Here is a 23,464-nt window from a genome sequence, read left to right on the forward strand (position 1 = left end):
AGGGTATTCATTGGACAAATAAATTATACTATAACTGACATGTGATTACAGTTTCAAGCAATTTGGGTGCATAGATCCTGAGAAATCAGTACCCAGAACAACCAATCTGGCCGTAATAATGGCCTTCATACGCCTGGGCATTGAGTCAAACAGAGCTTGGATGGCGTGTACAGGTACAGCTGTCGATGCAGTTTCAACACGATGCCACAGTTCATCAAGAGTAGTGACTAGCGTATTTTGACGAGCCAGTTGCTCGGCCACCGTTGACCAGACGTTTTCAGTTGGTGAGAGATGTGCTGGCCAGGGCAGCAGTCGAACATTGTCTGTATCCAGAAAGGCCCGTATAGGCCCTGCAACATGCGGTCGTGCATTATCCTGCTCAAATGTAGGGTTTCGCAAGGATCGAATGAAGGGTAGAGCCACGGGTCGTAACACATCTGAAATGTAACGTCCACTGTTCAAAGTGCCGTCAATGCGAACAAGAGGTGACCGAGACGTGTAAACAATGGCACCCCATACCACCACGCCGGGTGATATGCCAGTATGGCGATGACGAATACACGCTTCCAAAGTGCGTTCACCGCGATGTCGCCAAACACAGATGCGACCATCATGATGCTGTGAAAAGAACCTGGATTCATCCGAAAAATGACGTTTTGCCATTCGTGCACCCAGGTTCGCCGTTGAGTACACCATCGCAGGCGCTCCTGTCTGTGATGCAGCGTCAAGGCTAACCGCAGTCATGGTCTCCAAGCTGATAGTCCATGCTGCTGCAAACGTCGTCGAAATGTTCGTGCAGATGGTTGTTGTCTTGCAACATGGTTGTTGTCTGTTGACTCAGGGATCGAGACGTGGCTGCACAATCCGTTACAGCCATGCGGATAAGATGCCTGTCATCTCGATTGCTAGTGATACGAGGCTGTTGGGATCCAGCACGGCGTTTCGTATTACACTCTTGAACCCACCGATTCTATATTCTGCTAACAGTCATTGGATCTCGACCAACGCGAGCAGCAATGTCGCGATACGATAAACCACAATCCCGATAGGCTACAATCCGACCTTCATCAAAGTCGGAAACGTGAGGGTACGCATTTCTCCTCCTTACACGAGGCATCACAACAGCGTTTCACCAGGCAAAGCCGGTCAACTGCTGTTTGTATATGAGAAATCGGTTGGAAACTTTCCTCATGTCAGCGCGTTGTAGTTGTCGCCACCGGCGCCAACCTTGCGTGAATGCTCTGAAAAGCTAATCATTTGCATATCACAGCTTCTTCTTCCTGTCGGTTAAATTTCACGTCTGTAGCACGTCATCTTCGTGGTGTAGCAATTTTAATGCCCAGTAGTGTATATCTGGAGGAAATTATTAGTGAAAGTCTTGATGGAAGTAGAGGAGCTTGTATAGGGGGTCGGAGAGTGGAGTGTATAAGATTTGCAGACGACATGGTTGTGATGGCAGAGAGTGCAAGAGAGATGGAACAAATGTTAGATGATCTAAGCACAAAATTAGAGGAATATGGAATGAAGATTAACAAGAAGGAATCGAAAAGTATGGTAATTGGAGGAAAGGGGGAAAATGCCGTAAGAAAATAGGGGGAGAAGAAATAAAGCAAGTGAATAACTTCAGTTACTTGGGAAATGTAATAATGGATGATATGTATTGCTCAACAGAAATTAGGGAAAGGATTGCAATGGCAAAAGAAGATTTCAAGACGAAACAGAAATTACTTTGTGGACCACTAAACAAATATCTGAGGAAAAGACTTGCCAAATGTTACATCTGGAGCGTTGCACTATATGGTGCGGAGACCTGGACATTGAGGAAGGAAGATGAAAGAAGATTGGAGGCACTGGAGACGTGGCTATGGCGAAGAATGGAAAAAGTGAAATGGGAAGTCCGAGTAAGGAATGAAGAAGAATTAAGAAGAGTTTGAGAAGAAAGAAACGTGCTGAAAGTTATCAGAAAGACAAAACGGAACTGGATTGGAAATTGAGGAGGGACTGTCTGTTGAAGGAAGGAATAGAAGGAATGGTGGAGGGAAAAAGGGGAAGAGGAAAAAGAAGATATCAAATGCTTGGCAATATAAAAGGAGACAAATACTCAGAAATGAAAAGACTGGCTATGGACAGACAAACGTGGAAGAGGCTTAACCCATGACAAGACCTGCCGTTAGGCAGAATACCCTACAACTACTGCTACTACTACTACTACTACTACTACTACTATTAGTACTAATTGTTGAGTGTGGAAGGGGGGGGGGGTTTGAGCAGATTCGAAATAGGCACAGCGGTTACAGCTGAAACAACTGGTTTTTGGTTATATGTCTTTTTTTCAGGCCAGTTTAACGTGACTGTTAAAACCGCTCAAAATAACCTGTTTCTGAAATAACTAATTTTCGGTTTTTTGTTCCTATTATTTCCGGTTATAAAAGTAGAAATCGAACAAAGATTGAAAAATTTAGACGCTGTTCCAAGGTACATAGAACGAAAATATTAAACTAAATAGGCAAATAAAAGATAACTCCGTCTGTCCGCCGTTCACTGCTATTCTCGAAAAGTGGTAAGCGGTTGTATGCTAGAAAGAAGCACCAGTATTCCCGTACAGTTTCTGATTTTTTGACACTTTGCTCAAAAATCACGGATAATATCAGTATTTTGGCATTACGAATAATCAGTACTAAAGGTTGAAAACTGAGAGTAAAGAAGTTCATTTTTCGTGTTAATTTGTCCGGTTTCAAGGGCTTCAAGCAGAAAGACATATTATGTAGACACTGGCAGCAGATCAGCTACTTCATATTTTTATCGTGCATTATGAATGAATTGTTAAGTTTTTAATTTAGTACTGTTACCATAATGTACTTCCTGTTTTATTATTTCATTGAAATGTGAAATGGCAGACAAATTTTTACTCTTTCAAAGGAAATGAAGCATTGTAGTTCACCGTTACGTCAGTTCGTAAAAATATTTCCAGCTTAGGGTTAGTGGCATTCTGCAATATAATGGATGTCCGGCGACGGCAGCCAGAAACTACCGTAAAAGCCAGCTGGGGCCACGTCTTGCACACTGGGCGTACACGTGTATATAGTTTAACCCACGGCACACAGCAACAGGGACATTATTGTCTCAGAAGCGGTGCACCAATTCTTATGCTTTGTGTTTGTTGCACGGTTCTCCCGGCCACTGTTATTAAATCAGCACTGATCGCTTTTCACATTTTCTATAATAACACAATATTTCAAGACAACACAATTTTTACATATAAAAATTAAATCTTTTTCAAGAAAGGTTTATTTAAAAACGAAAATTTTAGCACAGTTGATATGACTACCTGTTATTTCGAACTTTTCACTCGGTTACTAAAAAAATATAAAAAACACCTGTCAAAACCGGGACCAAATACCGAAAAATACTGGGTGTTTAGAACTAAAATACTGGTATCAGTTTTAACTCGTCGGTTTTTCCCGTCCCTAATTCGAAATAGGAATGGTATAAACCGACATTGGCATTTTATTTCTGAATAACCTGTAATTTCTGGTATTTCTTTGGTCTCGTTTATACCAGATATTTTTTCATTTTTACCAACAACCGGTTAGAAAGACAGGCATATCAATTTTTCATGGCAGCAGTGCTAAAATGTCTGATTTCTAAATAAAACTTTTTAAAAAACGCTTAATATTCATTCGTAAAATTTCGACTGCTTTGAAATATTGAAGTATTATAGAAACTGGGAAAAGCGATCCGCATAATTTTACTAGCAAAGCAGACGCTTAAGAAACTAGCAGCAAAGACATAGCAAGAGAACCGCTACAGGACAGACGGTACGTGTTTTGTACGTGCAGTGTGGTAGTTTCTCGCTGTCGTCCTCGCACATCAGTTGTACTGCAGAATGATACCATCACTAGTTTAGTAGTACTTTACAAGGTGCGTCAGCAATGAAGTACAATCTTCCATTTGTTTCAAAAAATTAAAAGCGGGAGGTGGCAGAAGAGACTTGTGACATCATATAAGGAGAAACGACATCCACCGCGTTCTTTGAAAGGCAAGGTAAAATTGATTGATGTACCGGGAGTATAACGGGAGTAGGATTCCTCATGCATACGAAGGCAGCGTAGAGATAGTTAACTGTGAACAGATCAATGATAGTGTTGTTCTCATCAGAAACAACAGCAAACCAACATCGACAAGGATAGTTCAGCTATAATATAAGTCGACGTCGCATGCGGAAGACGAACAGATAGAGAAAGTATATAAGGATATTGAACGGGTAATTCAGTACATGAAGGTAAATAAAAATCTAATAGTCACGGGGGACTGGAATGCGACTGCAGGAAAAGGAACAGAATAAAGTTTTACGAGACAATATGGGCTCCGACTAGGAATAAGACAGGAGAAAGACTGAGTTCTGTCATAAATTTCACCTAGAAATAGCGAATACTCTGTTCAAGAATCACAAGAGGAGGAAGTATTCTTGGAAAAGGCCAGGAGATATGGAGAGTTTTCTATTAGACTACATCATGGTCAGTCAGGGATTCCGATATCAGATTCTACATCGTAAGGCATACCCTGGAGCAGATATAGATTCAGATCAAAATTAAGTAGTGATGAAGAGTAGGCTGACGTTTAAGAGACTAGCCAGGAAGAATCAATGAGCAAAGAAGAGGCATACGAAAGAACTAAGAAATGAGAAGAGACGCTTGAAGTTCTCTGCGTTATAGATAATGTTATAAAGAGTTGCTGAGCAGACGGTTCGGATGAACAGCTCTAAAAGGGCAGTCACAGAAGTTGGAAATAAAAAACATATGTACATAGAAACTAACAGTGACGAAACATGGTTAACAGAATAAATATTTCAGTTGATCGACGAAAGAAGGAATTACAAAAATGTTCCGGAAAATTCAGGAATACAGAAATACAAGACGCTTAGGAACAAAATAAATACAAAGTGCAGGAAATCTAAGAAGAAATGACTACATGAAAAATGTGAAGAAATCGAAAAAGAAATGACTGTCGGAAAAGACTGACTCTGCATGTAGAAAAGTCAAAACAACTTTCGGTGAAATTAAAAGCAAGGGTGGTAACATTAAGAATGCAGTAGGAATTCTACTGTTAAATGCAGAGGAGAGAGAGGATAGGTGGAAAGAGTACATTGAAGACCTTTACGAGGTCTGTCTATTGTCTATTGTCTATTGTCTGGCGACGGTGATACAAGAGATAGGAGATCCAGTATTAGGATCAGAATTTAAAAGAGTTTTGGAAGACTTAAGATCGAATAAGACAGTAGGTATAGATAACATTTCAACAGAATCTCTAAACTCATTGGGGAACTGGCAAGTAAATGACTATTCACGTAGGTGGGTAGAACGTACGAACCTGGCGGTATATCATCAGACTTTCGGAAAAACATCATCCACAAAATTCCGAAGACAGCAAGAGCCAACAAGTGCGAAAATTATCCCACAATGAGCTTAACAGCTCATTCATTCAAGTTGCTGACCACAATAACATACAGATGAATGGAAGAGAAAATTGAGGATGCGTTAGATGACGTCCGTTTGGCATTATGAAAGGTAAAGGCACAAGAGAGGCAATTCTGACGTTGCGGTTGATAATGGAAGCAAGAGTAAAGAAAAATCAAGACGCGTTCATAGCAGATGTCGACCTGCAAAAAGCGTTCGACAATCTAAATTGGGGGAAGATGACCGATATTCTGAGAAAATAGGATAAGCTGTAGGGAGAGATGGGTAATATACAATATGTACAAGAGCCAAGAGGGACTAATAAGATTGGATGACCAAGGACGAAGTGCTCGGATTAAAAAGGGTGTAAGACAGGGATGCAGTCTTTCGTCCCTAGTGTTCAATCTTTACATCGAAGCAGCAATGAAGAAAATAAATGAAAGGTTCAAGAGTCGTAGGAAAGTTTGAGGTGAAAGGATATCAATGATACGATTCGCTGATGACCATGCTGTCGTCAGTGAAAGCGAAGAAAAACAACAGGTTTCTCAAGGTGGCAGGGGTACAATACAGGCAGCGAAAGGCTATTTACAATTTGTACAGAAACCAGACGACAGTTATAAGAGTCGAGGGGCATGAAATGGAAGCAGTGGTTGAGAAGGGACTGAGACAGGGCTGTAGCCTGTCCCCGATGTTATTCAATCTGTATATTGAGCAAGCAGCAAAGGAAACAAAAGAAAAATTCGGAGTAGGAATTAAAATCCATGGAGAAGAAATAACAACTTGGAGGTTTGCCGATGTCACTGTAATTCTGTCAGAGACAGCAAAGGACCTGGAAGAGCAGTTGAATGGAATGGACAGTGTTTTGAAAGGAGGATATAAGATGAACATCAATAAAAGAAAAACGAGGATAATGGAATGTAGTCAAATTAAATCAGGGGATGCTGAAGGAATCAGATTAGGAAATGAGACACTTCAAGTAGTAAATGAGTTTTGCTATTTGGGGAACAAAATAACTAATGATTGTCGAAGTACAGAGGATGTAAAATGTAGACAGGCAATGGCAAGGAAAGCGTTTCTGAAGAAGAGAAATTTGTTAACACAGGGTATAGATTTAAGTGTCAGGAAGTCGTTTCTGAAAGTATTTGTATGGAGTGTAGCCATGTATGGAAGTGAAACTTGGACAATAAGTGGTTTGGACAAGAAGAGAATAGAAGCTTTCGAAATGTGGTGCTACAGAAGAATGCTGAAGATTAGATGGGTAGATCACATAACTAATGAGGAGGTGTTGAATAGAATTGGGAGAAGAGAAATTTGTGGCATAACTTGACTAGAAGAAGGGATAAGCTGGTAGGACATGTTCTGAGGCATCAAGGGATCACCAATTTAGTATTGGAGGGTAGCGTGGAGGGTAAAAATCGTAGAGGGAGACCAAGAGTTGAATAAACTAAGCAGATTCAGAAGGATGTAGGTTGCAGTAAGTACTTGGAGATGAAGAAGCTTGCACTGGATAGAGTAGCATGGAGAGCTGCATGAAACCAGTCTCTGGACTGTAGACCAGAACAACAACATTGATTGGAATCAGTACAGAATATTGATTGACTATAACTCGGAGGAAACGAAAATAATAAGAAGTAGCAGAAATGACAACAGCGAGAAATTTAACATCAGAATTGATGGTCACGAAACAGATAAAGTTGAGGAATTCTGCTACCTAGGCAGCAACATAACCCATAAGGCCGGAGCAAGGAGGGCGTATAAAGCAGACTAGCATTGGCAAAAAGGGAATTCCTGGCCAAACGAAGACTACTAGTATCAAACGTTCCAGAGAATGTATGTTTGGAGCACAGAATTGCATGGTAATGATGCATGGACTATGGGAAAACCAGAACAGAAAAGAATCGAAGAATTTGAGATTTGATGCTACAGAAGAATGTTGAAAGTTAGGTGGATTGATAAGGTGAGAAATGAGGAGGTTCCCTGAAGAATTGGCGAGGAAAGGAATATAAGGAAAACACTGACAAGAAGAAGGGACGAATCGTAGGACATCTGTCAAGATATCGTGGAATAACTTTCAAAGTACTAGAGGGAGCTGTAGAGGGTAAAATCTGTATAGAAAAACAGAGATTGGAATACTTGTACCAAATAATTCAATCGTTAGTTGCAAGAGTTACTCTGAGATGAAGAAGTTGGCGCAGGACAGGAATTTGTTGCGGGCAGCGTCAAACCAGTCAGAAGACTAATGACACCGATAACGCAATTTTACTAACAAAATAATTTGTAGTGTGATGGTTCTTTTTATGTGATTTTTCTAGTGTATCTTAAATTTTATGATTTTTGGTATTTCTCATAATACCGCAATTCCTTTGTTGTTGTTGTTGTTGTCTTCTGTCCAGAGACTGGTTTGATGCAGCTCTCCACGCTACTCTATGCTGTACAAGCTTCTTCACCTCCAAATAACTACTGCAACCTACATACTTCTGAACCTGCTTAGTGTATTCATCTCTTGGTCTACCTCTACTATTTTTCCCCTCCACGATTCCCTCCAATACTAAATTGGTGATCCGTTGTCGGGGTAGCCGCGCGGTCTGGGGCGCCTCGTCATGGTCCGTGCGGCTGCCCCCGTCGGAGGTTCGAGTCCTCCCTCGGGCATGGCTGTGTGTGTTGTCCATAGCGTAAGTTAGTTTGCGTTAGATTAAGTAGTGTATAGGCTTAGGGACCGATGACCTAAGCAGTTTGGTCCCATAAGACCTTACCACAAATTTACAATTTTTTTTCTTGATGCCTCAGAACGTGTCCTACCAACCAGTCCGTTTTTTTATTTAGGTTGTGCCACAATTTCCTTTTCTCCCCAATTCTATTCACTACCTCCTCATTAGATATGTGATCCACCCATCTAATCTTCAGCATTATTCTGTAGCACCATCATGTTTCAATTTCATACATGGCTACACTCCATACAAATACTTTCAGAAAACACTTCGTGACACTTAAATCTAAACTCGAAGTTAACAAACTTCTCTTCTTCACAAACGCTTTCCTTGCCATAGCCAGTCTGCATTTTATATCCTCTATACTACGACGATCATCAGTTATTTTGCTCCCCAAATAGCGAAACTCATCTACCACTTTAAGTGTCTCATTTCCAAAACCAATTTCCTCAGCATTCGACTACATTCCATTATCCTAGTTTTTCTTTTATTGATGTTTATCTTATATCCTCATTTCAATTCACTGTACATTTCGTTCAACTGCTCTTCCAGGTCCTTTGCTGTCTCTGACAGAATTACAGTCGTCGGCAAACCTCAAAGTTTTTATTTCTTCTCCATGGATTTTAATTACTACTCCAATTTTTTCTTTTGTTTCCTTTACTGCTTGCTCAGTACAGTGCTATCGGGGATAGACTACAACCCCGTCTCACTCACTTCTCAACCACTGCTTCCCTTTCATGCCCATCTATTGTTATAACTGCCATCTTATTTCTGTACAAATTATAAACTGCCTTTCGCTCACTGTATTTTACCCCTGCACCTTCAGAATTTGAAACAGAGTATTCAAGGCAGATGGCTCTGAGCACTATGCAACTTAACTTCTGAGGTCATCAGTCGCCTAGAATTTAGAACTAATTAAACCTAACTAACCTAAGGACATCACACACATCCATGCCCGAGGCAGGATTCGAACCTGCGACCGTAGCGGTCGCTCGGTTCCAGACTGTAGAGCCCAGAACCGCACAGCCACTCCGGCCGGCAGAGTATTCCAGTCAACATTGTCAAAAGCTATCTCAAAGTCTATAAATGCCAGAAACGTAGGTTTCTATCTTCTAAGATAATCGTAGGGTCAGTATTCCCTCGCGTGTTCCTACATTTTTGCGGAATCCAACTGATCTTCCTCAAGTTCGGTTTCTACCAGTTTTTCCATTCGTCTGTAAAGAATTTGTGTTACTATTTTGCAGCAATGACTTATTAAACTGATAGTTCGATAATTTTCATACCTGTCCACACATGATTTCTTTGGGATTGGAATTATTATATTCTTCTTGAAGTCTGAGTATTTCGCCTGTCTCATGCATCTTGCTCACTAGATGTTAGACTTTGGTCACGGCTGTCTCTCCCAAGGCTATCAGTAGCTCTAATGGAATGTTGTCTATTCCTGGCGTATTTTTTGGCTTTGGTCTTTCAGTGGTTATTCAGATTCTTCACGCAGTATTATATCTCTCATCTCATATTCATCTACATCCTCTTCCATTTCCATAATATTGCCCTCAAGGACATCGCTCTTGTATAGACCCTCTGTATACTCCTTCCATCTTTCTGCTTTCCCGTCTTTGCTTAGGACTGATTTTCCATCTGAGCTTTTGATATTCATACAGGGGGTTCTCTTTTCTCCAAAGGTCTCTTTAATTTTTCTGTGGGCTGTATTTATCTTACCCCTAGTGATATATGCCTCTACATCCTTATATTTATCCTCTAACCATCCCTGCTTACCCATTTTGCACTCCCTGTCAATCTCATTTTTGAAACGTTTGTATTCCTTTTCGCTTGCTTCATTTACTGCATTTTTATATTTTCTCCTTTCATCAATTAAATTCAATATCTCTTCTGTTACCCAAGGATTTCTTCTAGCCCTCGTGTATTTACCTACTTGATTCTCTGCAACCTTCACTGTTTCATCTCTCAAAGCTACCAATTCTTCTTCTAGTGTGTTTCTTTCCCCTGTATTTGTCAATCGTTCCCTAATGCTCTCTCTGAAACTCTCTACAACCTCTGGTTCTTTCAGTTTATCCAGGTCCCATCTCCTTAAAGCACTACCTTTTTGCAGTTTATTCAGTTTTAATCTACAGTTCATAAGCAATAAATTGTGGCCAGAGTCCACATCTGCCCCTGGAAATGCCTTCCAATTTATAACCTGGTTCCTAAATCTCTGTCGTATGATTATACAATCTGCCTGAAATCTTCCAATATCTCCAGGTCTCTTCCATGTGTATAACCTACTTTCATGATTCTTAAAACAAGTGTTAGCTATGATTAAGTTATTCTCTGTGCAAAATTCTACCAGGCCTCTCCCTCTTTCATTCCTTGCCCCCATTCTATATTCACCTACTACTTTTCCTTCTCTTCCTTTTCTTGCTATCAAATTTCATCCCCCACGACTTAAATTTTCGTTTCCCTTCGCTATCTGAATAATTTCTTTTATTGCATCATACATTTCTTCAATTTTTTCGTTATCTGCGGAGCTAGTTGGCATATATAGTTTTACTACTGTGGTAGGCGTGGGATTCGTGTCTGTCTTGGCTACAATAGTACGTTTACCCTTGCAGTACGTTTCAAAAGAAGAATAGATCAACATTGAAGTAAGCAAAGAGTTCTTTCTGATAAGATCCGTAACTAAGACATATCGAAAGTGAATGAGCTGGCATACCGCAAGGCAGTACTGGGAGACGTTGTAGGGGGCGTGTGTCTCATTGAAAGCATATATTGTGCCACTGTCGAGGATGTCGATCTCTTCGAACGAGGCCTCGATGAAGCCTTCAGGGCACGGTGGACTGCCAAACACTCGCCGCAGGTCCTCAGGTACCAACACCATGCCTTCCACGTCACCCTCTCCACCACTCCCTTCTGGCGGCGGCTCGCACTCCGTGCTACCCTCAACTATCGTCCAGCCATCCTGGCAGCACCTGTTGACAAGAGATGAGAGCGTAATTTTAAACGTTGCATCAACTAAAATTTCTCCAGTCTGCGATTAGCCTCACTACGAAGAAGGAAACCTTCTTAGGTTAACTCATGACAATCGCCTTCAAAAATCACTACCAAAAAATATATTACGTTACACTCCCCACAGAATACAAACCTGTGCTCTGCAAGAGTCCATGACTGTCTCGAAATACACTGAGTCCATTTCAACTCCAGCAGAACCACAATATTTCAGTCAGTCACCACTGTTTAACTTCGATGATGGTAGAAGCTGAAGGAATGAATTAAAATTTGTGCCACGATTGGGGCTTAAACCCAGGTTTCACGTTTACTAGGCAAATGTGCTAACAATTACTTCACCACAGCAGTATGGCTAACATAGCTGCAAGGAGCACCCTAGTCCAGTGCCCTCACTAACACAAACTTCACTTCAAGCCTTCAGCCCATTTTTCTCTTCTTAAATCGTCGGAGACTCCCTGGTACACGAATAGCACCACATCTTTACACGTAATGGGGAGATCTTGCTTGTATCTCAGTCGTAAGCGATCTGTTGATGTGATGGAACTACGTTTCCGTTGAGACATGTAAGTCTCTATTTTATCTATAAGAATAATAAAAACTGAAGAAATTAAATAAAATTTGTGCCACAGTCGGGACTTGAACCCGTCTCCTGCTTCAAGTCCAGGACGTGGCATACATTTTAATTCATTTCTTTAGCTTCTACCATTATTGAAGATGAAGTTGAGACTCATGTGACACAAGGAAAATGAAATTCCATTAGAACAGTAGTCAGCACTGTGATTAAAGACTGGCTTTTGTTTAAGTAATGAGCATTCCCATTGATTTGCTCCTTTTTCTTCTAATTACATTTCCCTGTTGACTGCTGTCTCCTAGTAGGACCGTTTGTTAATATTCTCTGCATACTAGTGTTCAGACAAACTTGACATGCTCGTCTAGCCTAACGCACAATGCGCTATCAAGGGAACTGTCCAATTCGACATGTGGGAACCTGCCCTGAAGGTTTTTTTTTTTTTTTTACGGGATGAATACACCAAAAGAAACACAATGTCAAAATTTTAGTCGCTTAGACACATTGCAAATATTTTCTTCAACAAATGATGAAATTTGCCAAATTCCTGTCTCACCAGATGCCTGTGGAAATGTATACCCTACTGCAGCTGTAGCAGACAGTGCGTGCACAGCACGCCTGGGCACATATCCTTGGTTGACGGCACTTCGGTAACTCGATAACAAGGCACGACACGATTTTAATTTGTAAAGCGAATTTCAGTTTCCATTGATAGTTTCTCCCGACACAGTTGTTCACTTACTATTGCCTAGAATTTGTAACTCATTTCATATCCGTAAAAATTAGCAGTTCTCTTTGCGGCATAGTCAAGTGTTAACAAGGGAATTAATGTTCTTTGTGATATCTTCGTATGTGCATGCTAACAGAGTCTGCCATCCTGCAGCTTACAGAATTTCACAGAAATTTGTAATCCAACTGATGTTTTAAACCTTGCAAAGATGAAATATGAAGAGTGTGGTATGCAATCAGAATCACCTCCTTCTTCTGAGGACCTACAAAGGTTTTCTTTATTGGTTAATTTCTTGTACATTCGCCCAAATGACGTTGACATTTAATTAGAAATTGCCCAAACGTTACAGAGGAAACAGTAAATAGTCGATTCCGTGAATTGTCGTTCGAATGATGATTGCTGCGCTAATTAAAGTCCAGAACAAGAATATAGTACCGTCCGAGCCCACAGAAAAATTAACAGTAATAGTTTTCAGTGAGAAAGAAAAGGCTATAAACTTCTTAGTTAAACGAAGGACTGAGAAAACGCTTATACATAAGCACTCTCCAAAGCTGGTTTAGTTTTGTAAAATCTGAACATGAATTGTATAAATGGAAGATAGATTCACACAAAGTACAAAATATGTGACAAAATGAAACTCGCAAAATTGACAACGAAGTAATATTAGAAAGATTTAGAACTGTTCTTGACAGTCCATCAACCATTACCGAGGGAGATCTATTAGACTGATTGCTCTGATTTGCAAGTGAGACGAACATTTCTGATTTACAGCGTTTTCGACCTGATTAAACAGGTTCAGGAACTTACACAGAAAAGGGAGTAGCAAAATTCCGAAGTTTACCTCAATTAAACGTGTAGATGAGATATCATTAATGGGTAATACCATAAAAAAATTCGTAGCTGATGTGAAGGCGAAGCTTGTTGTTATCCGCTAAAATGCTGCGTATAAAACCAGTCAGTTTTCGTGCAAACCACACTTGATTATTTCGAGCGAAGAAAAGATAGTCACCTGAGTAGTCAATGAATATTGTGACAAATTCGTATAAAACAATGCCACTCATAAATACCAGTGGATTACTGTTTTCAAAGCTTTGTATATGTCTTCAGGAACATCAAGGCAAATTAGTTCAAAAAAATTGAAAAGGACTGTTTATTTGCAAAAATATAATTGGTGAACCAAAACATGGAAAAATCGGAGAGAATGATTTTCAATGTAACATTCGACACATTTTCTTACCATTCACTGAAAATAATTCATTACTTTTATTGGATTCTTGACCTGGAGATAACGACACCTCTGTCTTTAGGAGAACTACGAAAAGACTGTTAATATAATTTGGACTCCACCCGGAACTAATAGCGTTAGTTAGTCCCTTGATAATAATTTTTTCAACAGCCTAATGCATTTTTCAGAACGTTGTCGAGCATGACCGTTAGCTCTTTGTCATTTCAGGTTTATCAGCAGAACAGTGTTGTTGAACTTGAGTCATTTCTGCGTTGTAAGTTTGCAACACCACATTTTACGAATTTGATCAAGTATCCATGGTATACTGCACAATATGCAGAACAACGGCCACGGCCATTTCGTACTCTGTTCCAGTTCTTTACAAATAAAGCTAGTAATTATTGTGAAGTGTTTAAATACATTAATTTTTCTTTTATCAAGCGTGCCTGATGTAAGGAAAATGTTTGTTTTCATCCCCAACAGACACTTCGCATTTTTGTGAGGACTACAGGGAATAAACAAGGAACTGTTTCATTGTTAGTAAAACATACGTTTTTCAAACAGTATGGTAAGAAATGTGCTACACGAATTGTTATAACATATTTCAAGTCAACAAATTGAAGTACCGATTGATGGAAGTCGTCTGTACTGTAACATGTTACACTGCCTAGAATTTCTAGTCACTTGTGCACCAGAAACATCTGATACATCTTATCCGTCGATATGGACTGTAAGTAGGCGACACATTTTTTTGTATGGTATAAGTCCTTAAAATTTTGTGTGTATACTTCGGACTTCGCGTTACGTGTCGCTACGTTCTCTCGTCATCTCTGCGTCTTCTTATGCCCTGAATCGCTGCTAGGTAGGAAGTGCTGTACAAACTGCTGTTATAAGCGGTTCTTCATGCTGTAGGAACGTAACTTTCGTTTTAAAAAAATTACTTGCAGCTAAAATTTTGGCTGTATAGGTTTCGACAGCCGGCCAGAGTGTCCGAGCGGTTCTAGGCGCTACAGTCTGGAACCGCGCGACCGCTACGGTCGCAGATTCGAATCCTGCCTCGGGCATGGATGTGTGTGATGTCCTTAGGTTAGTTAGGTTTAAGTAGTTCTAAGTTATAGGGGACTGATGACCTCAGAAGTTAAGTCCCATAGTGCTCAGAGCCATTTGAACCATTTTAGGTTTCGACAAGATGGAATAGACCATTCCCTTGTAAGTTGCGAGACGGGGAGGTTAGTCAGACCTGCATCAAAACCGGATGACGGCACAAAAACCTTTGATCTGGCAAACCAGCCACTCTCTGTCTGGTTTTAAGCGGTTTTCCCCTTATGTTTAGGCGAATGCTGTGCTGGTCGTTTAATCTCCGCGTACGAAAGCACGATACAGAGGACATCGCACTGCGGGGTAAAAGTTAGAAAAGAGAGAGTATTTAAAAAAAAAACACTGATGTCATTGGTATCCCTCAGACGTTTACGCCAGCTGTCAATTCTTGCAAGGATACTGTGTGGACTGGAAACCTCTCCACCAAGGCAAAATATATTCGCTGTAGGAAATTGAGCCTTTGCTAAAAGTAGCCCGACCTCGGATCTCAGAAGGTTGGCTACCTCCGTCACTCACACTACACTTATAGTGTGTTGTTGTTGTTGTGGTCTTCAGTCCTGAGACTGGTTTGATGCAGCTCTCCATGCTACTCTATCCTGTGCAAGCTTCTTCATCTCCCAGTATCTACTGCAACCTACATCCTTCTGAATCTGCTTAGTGTATTCATCTCTTGGTCTCCCTCTACGATTTTTACCCTCCACACTGCCCTCCAATGCTAAATTTGTGATCCCTTGATGCCTCAGAACATGTCCTACCAACCGATCCCTTCTTCTAGTCAAGTTGTGCCACAAACTTCTCTTCTCCCCAATCCTATTCAATATCTCCTCATTAGTTACGTGATCTACCCACCTTATCTTCAGCATTCTTCTGTAGCACCACATTTCGAAAGTTTCTATTCTCTTCTTGTCCAAACTAGTTATCGTCCATGTCTCACTTCCATACATGGCTACACTCCATACAAATACTTTCAGAAACGACTTTCTGACACTTAAATCTATACTCGATGTTAACAAATTCCTCTTCTTGAGAAACGCTTTCCTTGCCACTGCCAGTCTACATTTTATATCCTCTCTACTTCGACCATCATCGGTTATTTTACTCCCTAAATAGCAAAACTCCTTTACTACTTTAAGTGTCTCATTACCTAATCTAATTCCCTCAGCATCACCCGACTTAATTTGACTACATTCCATTATCCTCGTTTTGCTTTTGTTGATGTTCATCTTATATCCTCCTTTCAAGACGCTATCCATTCCATTCAACTGCTCTTCCAAGTCCTTTGCTGTCTCTGACAGAATTACAATGTCATCGGCGAACCTCAAAGTTTTTACTTCTTCTCCATGAATTTTAATACCTACTCCGAATTTTTCTTTTGTTTCCTTTACTGCTTGCTCAATATACAGATTGAATAACATCGGGGAGAGGCTACAACCCTGTCTTACTCCTTTCCCAACCACTGCTTCCCTTTCATGCCCCTCGACTCTTATAACTGCCATCTGGTTTCTGTACAAACTGTAAATAGCCTTTCGCTCCCTGTATTTTACCCCTGCCACCTTCAGAATTTGAAAGAGAGTATTCCAGTCAACATTGTCAAAAGCTTTTTCTAAGTCTACAAATGCTAGAAACGTAAGTTTGCCTTTTCTTAATCTTTCTTCTAAGATAAGTCGTAAGGTCAGTATTGCCTCACGTGTTCCAGCATTTCTACGGAATCCAAACTGATCTTCCCCGAGGTCGGCTTCTACCAGTTTTTCCATTCGTCTGTAAAGAATTCGCGTTAGTATTTTGCAGCTGTGACTTATTAAACTGATAGTTCGGTAATTTTCACATCTGTCAACACCTGCTTTCTTTGGGATTGGAATTATTATATTCTTCTTGAAGTCTGAGGGTATTTCGCCTGTCTCATACATCGTGCTCACCAGATGGTAGAGTTTTTTCATGACTGGCTCTCCCGAGGCCATCAGTAGTTCAAATGGAATGTTGTCTACTCCCGGGGCCTTGTTTCGACTCAGGTCTTTCAGTGCTCTGTCAAACTCTTCACGCAGTATCTTATCTCCCATTTCGTCTTCATCTACATCCTCTTCCATTTCCATAATATTGTCCTCAAGTACATCGCCCTTGTATAAACCCCCTATATACTCCTTCCACCTTTCTGCCTTCCCTTCTATGCTTAGAACTGGGTTGCCTTCTGAGCTCTTGATATTCATACAAGTGGTTCTCTTCTCTCCAAAGGTCTCTTTAATTTTCCTGTAGGCAGTATCTATCTTACCCCTAGTGAGACAAGCCTCTACATCCTTGCATTTGTCCTCTAGCCATCCCTGCTTAGCCATTTTGCACTTCCTATCGATCTTATTTTTGAGACGTTTGTATTCCTTTTTGCCTGCTTCATTTACTGCATTTTTATATTTTCTCCTTTCATCAATTAAATTCAATATTTCTTCTGTTACCCAAGGATTTCTATTAGCCCTCGTCTTTTTACCTACTTGATCCTCTGCTGCCTTCACTACTTCATCCCTCAGAGCTACCCATTCTTCTTCTACTGTATTTCTTTCCCCCATTCCTGTCAATTGTTTCCTTATGCTCTCCCTGAAACTCTCTACAACCTCTGGTTCTTTTAGTTTATCCAGGTCCCATCTCCTTAAACTCCCACCTTTTTGCAGTTTCTTCAGTTTCAATCTGCAGTTCATAACCAATAGATTGTGGTCAGAATCCACATCTGCCCCAGGAAATGTCTTACAATTTAAAACCTGGTTCCTAAATCTCTGTCTTACCATTATATAATCTATCTGATACCTTTTAGTATATCCAGGATTCTTCCAGGTATACAACCTTCTTTTATGATTCTTGAACCAAGTGTTGGCTATGATTAAGTTATGCTCTGTGCAAAATTCTACAAGGCGGCTTCCTCTTTCATTCCTTCCCCCCAATCCATATTCACCTACTATGTTTCCTTCTCTCCCTTTTCCTACTGACGAATTCCAGTCACCCATGACTATTAAATTTTCGTCTCCCTTCACTACCTGAATAATTTCTTTTAACTCGTCATACATTTCATCTATTTCTTCATCATCTGCAGAGGTAGTTGGCATATAAACTTGTACTACTGTAGTAGGCATGGGCTTTGTGTCTATCTTGGCCACAATAATGCGTTCACTATGCTGTTTGTAGTAGCTAACCCGCACTCCTATTTTTTTATTCATTATTAAACCTACTCCTGCATTACCCCTATTTGATTTTGTATTTATAACCCTGTAATCACCTGACCAAAAGTCTTGTTCCTCCTGCCACCGAACTTCACTAATTCCCACTATATCTAACTTTAACCTATCCATTTCCCTTTTTAAATTTTCTAACCTACCTGCCCGATTAAGGGATCTGACATTCCACGCTCCGATCCGTAGAACGCCAGTTTTCTTTCTCCTGATAACGACGTCCTCCTGAGTAGTCCCCGCCCGGAGATCCGAATGGGGGACTATTTTACCTCCGGAATATTTTACCCAAGAGGACGCCATCATCATTTAATCATACAGTAGAGCTGCATGTCCTCGGGAAAAAATTACGGCCGTAGTTTCCCCTTGCTTTCAGCCGTTCGCAGTACCAGCACAGCAAGGCCGTTTTGGTTAACGTTACAAGGCCAGATCAGTCAATCATCCAGACTTATAGTATATAAAAAAGAAAATCCCCGTTAAAGTCCAATTCACATAATTAAAGCTGACCAGCATATGATATCAGTAAACAATCATTCTTCGTAGCAGTGTTAATTTTTTTTATAATTTCCCAATGACGCGTTTCATCTTAATTCAGGCATCTTCGGATTGGTCTTTTCATAGTAGTGGCGTGAACCCATTTAGTGAGACTGGATTACCAAGAAAATATCAAACAACTTACTGAAAGTTAGGTGCGATGGGATACCACGCATAAAATATCCCAGCAGATAAATGCCCCTTGTCAAAGGTTTTAAAAGCACTACGAGTGTCCTATAAAATAGAGTAAATCACAATATGACCGAAAGGTCTTTTTTAGTATGTAATCCGGTTTGTCCCCAAAACTGACATGTGGCGCAGTCCAAACCAAACTGGTTCAGGCCTTCAGTAAAACTTTACATCTACATTTATACTCCGCAAGCCAGCCAACGGCGTGTGGCGGAGGGCACTTTACGTGCCACTGTCATTACCTCCCTTTCCTGTTCCAGTCGCGTATGGTTCGCGGGAAGAACGACTGTCTGAAAGCCTCTGTGCGCGCTCTAATCTCTCTAATTTTACATTCGTGATCTCCTCGGGAGGTATAAGTAGGGGGAAGCAATATATTCGATACCTCATCCAGAAACGCACCCTCTCGAAGCCTGGCGAGCAAGCTACACCGCGATGCAGAGCGCCTCTCTTGCAGAGTCTGCCACTTGAGTTTGTTAAACATCTCCGTAACGCTATCACGGTTACCAAATAACCCTGTGACGAAACGCGCCGCTCTTCTTTGGATCTTCTCTATCTCCTCCGTCAACCCGATCTGGTACGGATCCCACACTGATGCGCAATACTCAAGTATAGGTCGAACATGCCGGGGTTGTACCGCATATTCTGGTTGCACACATCACAACGGATATGAAAATACCCCAGGCCCCTGAGATAGCGTCTGCACGCTGTCAGCTACGTTAGTGTTAAATTGCTAAATCTTTCCGTAACAACAAACCATAACAGTTATTATAGATGACTGGTGTTCTAAAAGTTTCTAATAAAATATTTACATTAACAGCCAAAATAATCAGAGTGAATAACAATTAAAAACTATAGTATATACAAATACACTGTTATAATCCGTTAGCATTAAAATACATATCGAAGCTCTGAATAACCCGACAAACCTCCTACTGATACCTCCTCCTACTACCCCATCAGCCTCACCTCAGTGTCTAGCAAAGTCTTCGAATCCATCCGCTCCCAACGCATCCATCTACTTCCTGTAAACCAGTGCGGCTTCTGTACCATTGTCTCCTCGAACGACCAGCTGGTGCATCTCGCCCACCTCCTATCCCACGAATTCAACTCCCGTAAACCCGCTATGTTTGTCTTCCTCGACCTAGAAAAAGCATACGACCGTGTATGTCCTCCTTTTCAAACACCAGACATACGCACTTCCAATTAACTATGTTTGCTTTATTGCATCCTTCCTGTCTAATCGCCGATTCTTTGTCACTATTAACAATATCAGTTTATGTACCTTCTGTCCCACAGCAGGAGTGCCCCAAGGCTGTATCCTCTCTCCTCTCCTTGATCTCCTCTACACTGGTGATATGCCCAAACCACCTCCACCAGTCCACCTCCTTCAGTATGCTGATGACACCGCTTTCCTCACCTTCTACCCTACACTCCAGAAATTCCAACAATCCCTCCATATCCGCATCAATCAGTTTACATCCTGGTGTAACCAAAGGCTCCTCAAGATCAACCCCACCTAAACACCGGCAATAATTATAGGATGAGCCACCTTCCGCCGCCATGACTTCTACTATACCATTTACAACTGTCCTTTCCAGCTAACTAACACACTAAAATATTTTTGACTGATGCTCGACCAGCAACTAACGTGGGAACCTTTCCACATCTACAAAACCTGATCTGACCCATCCTCTGCTATGCAAATGTTGCATGGTTCTCTGCCCCAACAAAGTTCTAGAATAAGTTTCCTTTAATTTTCGTCTATGGTCACAATCTTTTTTGTTTAACAGATTACCGGTTTCGGTTTTTAATGACATCATCAGATCTGTTTCATAAAAACAAAGTCCTAATGTACTGCAGCCATAGTGGCATGATGGTCATTAAAGACCGAAACAGGTAATCCGTTAAACAAAAAATATTGTGACCATAGACGTAAATTAAAGGAAACTTATTATATATACGGGTCACTGTGTTTTTTCGCGACGATGTCGCAGCTTGTGAAAGTTCTAGAAGTCTCTCCAACTCCTTGAACACCATGTACTCCGTCTTGCTTTCTGCATCCGTTTACCTTACTCCACCTGAATCATATACCATCTCACCAAATTACCACCTCTCATCAGCTACATCGAACACCTCATCTTCTATACTGTCCGCAAACTAGATTCCTGTCATTACATTACCTCCTGCCATGCCTTCACAAACACATCCCTCTGCCCCTTCACCCACACACACTCCACATCCTATCCCATTGCAACCTCAACCAATTCCCTCTCCCACACAATGGCATTCGCCCTGATATTTATCCCTCCTAATAACTTTAACTTTTCCTCCTACCCTATTCAACATCAGGGCTTGTTTCCCTCTCCATCCACCGCCATCCCTTTCCTCCTGCAACTGTTACCCTACCCACTCGACACACTACTCCTCACCCTCTGTCTTTCCCACCATCTGTATTTCCCACTATCCACCTCAGCTTCTACGTTTCATCTCTATAATTTTTCCTATCTAGCAGACCTCTGTCTTTCCACTCACACCCCTCAACCCTACGGAACATATTCTCATACTCTCTCCTCCAGCAATACCTCTCGCCCTTGTGCAGATCCTTCACATTTTAAACGAAAGAGCAATGCAGCAGTGTTTTTATCAGAAGAATTGGACCTTCCTGCGATGTGTTTTTAAACGTATATATTTTCAATTTTTAACTGTCCATTTTTGGTATTTTTAATTTAAAATAGAAAACAGCCCCACATTTTGATTATATTTCTCATTGTAAATCTTTTGTTTTAATTCGCTTGGCTGAAGAGCGGAGAACTGCACCGCTGGCAGCCCCCCTCCCCCCCCGTCCCTCCACCCATATGGGGCGAGGGGGATGAAATAACAATAAAGGGATGGACTCTGAATGCCAATTTTGAGAGTCCCAAGTAGTATTAAGCTAATAACATCGTGTAAACCCGAATCTCTCTAAAACTAGAATCTACATCCCTCGCCCCCCCCCCCCCCCCCCCTGATGCACGAGATCATGCCCGTTACTACTGACTAACTGCGTCAAACACTATGTCTGGATGCCAAGCAAGTTCGGCATCTAAGTCGTGAAACATACTTCAGTTGGATACTAATAAATGCAAATACAAACATCTCTAACACGTGAGAGACTGGTTCTGATGTATCTTCCTACTACAGTTGCACAAGGATGCTCTGTGACAGTTTTAGGAATTTGGTGTTGAACCTACGGCCTGCAAGGTAAGCAGATACCATCTCATGCATGCAGAGTTCAGAAGAGTGCAGCAGTACGGACAGTGATATAATCAGACAATGATCTCAATGTCGGTTCCACTACACCCCCTGTAAAGGAAATATCATCGCTAACAGAAATTACTGTACAGATTCAGACGTAACTATATGTTTGCAAAAATGAAAATCTGAGATTTTCGTTATTAAGGTTTCTTATTATTCTAAGTATGTCTTCATGACATAGCAATGTTAGCAAAATTACATACACAACTACGAAGTAAATTCTAATTATTGTAAGGTTGTTTAATGGTAAGATGGTTGATAGCCATGTCTGGAGGTGTTCACATAACGACTCTCGCAATCGCCTCAGTGTGGCGCGATTCGCCTTGCTCAAACACTCGACGATTTTCTGCAAGAGAAAAGCCAATTACTTTGGCTGCAATTTGTCTATATCAAAGCTCGTTGCCACTTGTTTTCTTTCTGGCCAGTCATGGAATTCGTACTTGTTATAACTCCACCCAGTAGAGTTCTTGTAGCCTATCAAAGGCGTTGTTTCTTTCATAGGACAGAGTTTAACTTCTGTTATGTAATACTGAGATAAACAGATTTTTCTTTCATGCGAGTTTTAACGCAAGTGGTCACAGTGAGTCACCAATGTTTTGAATTGTGTTTCTCTGGATGTTTATCTGTGATCTCCAGCTGTGTTCCTGTAGAAAGGCTTTCCGAACAGTTGTCGTTAAAAGCAAGAACAAGGGCTGCTTTTGCCCGCGGCCTAGGCAGTGGCTGCGGCGTGTCATTGTGTCCGATAGGTATTCCGTGGTGAGGGCTCCAGCCGCGCGAGACGGCATGCCGTCGTAAAATTCTTTTCCCTCAGAACTGCGTCTCGTAGCTCAAGTCAGGAAAATTACTTGAGTGCAATTACTAGTGTGAGAGTTAGTGGTTTATATTCGCAAAATGCTGGCTTATTCACTAGATCTGCACATTAATAAAATTCGTACAATATCATGTACCTGGTAATGTTTCAGGAATTCAATGTAAGGTGTGTTACCTGTTTGACACCTTACACACCAAATGTATTATAGTTACATCCATGTTAAAACTACCAGTGCAAACTATATGGCACCCTATGTAAAACAGAGAGGTCTGTATATGTTTCAAACTTGACTTCAGGTATGATATCTTCCATGTCAAACAATAGCTACACTGACCTCAGAATCTGTGTATTACATTTTTAAAAAAGCATTTGTTTATTTTTCATTTTACTTCATTTTATAGCCTGACAGCAAATATTCTATAATAGGCCTATTTTCTGTTTTCCATTATATTTCTACATTCACTTGAAGTAAAATAAAAAGGATACTCTGGTTATAAATTTGGAAAACATTTTGGATCTATTACTACCGCTAACATTAGAATCATCACGATCAGTATTACTTTCACTACATCTACATACACTGATGAGTCAGAACACTGTGATCACTACCCACCTCGAGACAGAATGCCACCTTATAGTGTT

General features: G+C 40.9%; 1 protein-coding gene across 1 annotated transcript in view; it reads right to left on the bottom strand.

The window, feature by feature from the left end:
• The window catches only part of LOC126175967 (G-protein coupled receptor Mth2-like), a 572,026-nt gene that overhangs the window by 468,644 nt on the left and 79,918 nt on the right, over window positions 1–23,464 (bottom strand). Inside the window, exon 3 of the mRNA XM_049923072.1 lies at window positions 10,875–11,130. Coding sequence (XP_049779029.1) covers window positions 10,875–11,130 — 256 coding nt within the window. The remainder of the gene's footprint in view (window positions 1–10,874; window positions 11,131–23,464) is intronic.

This window comes from Schistocerca cancellata, chromosome 1 (genome assembly GCF_023864275.1).
Source record: "Schistocerca cancellata isolate TAMUIC-IGC-003103 chromosome 1, iqSchCanc2.1, whole genome shotgun sequence".
Taxonomy (NCBI): Eukaryota; Metazoa; Arthropoda; class Insecta; order Orthoptera; family Acrididae; genus Schistocerca; species Schistocerca cancellata.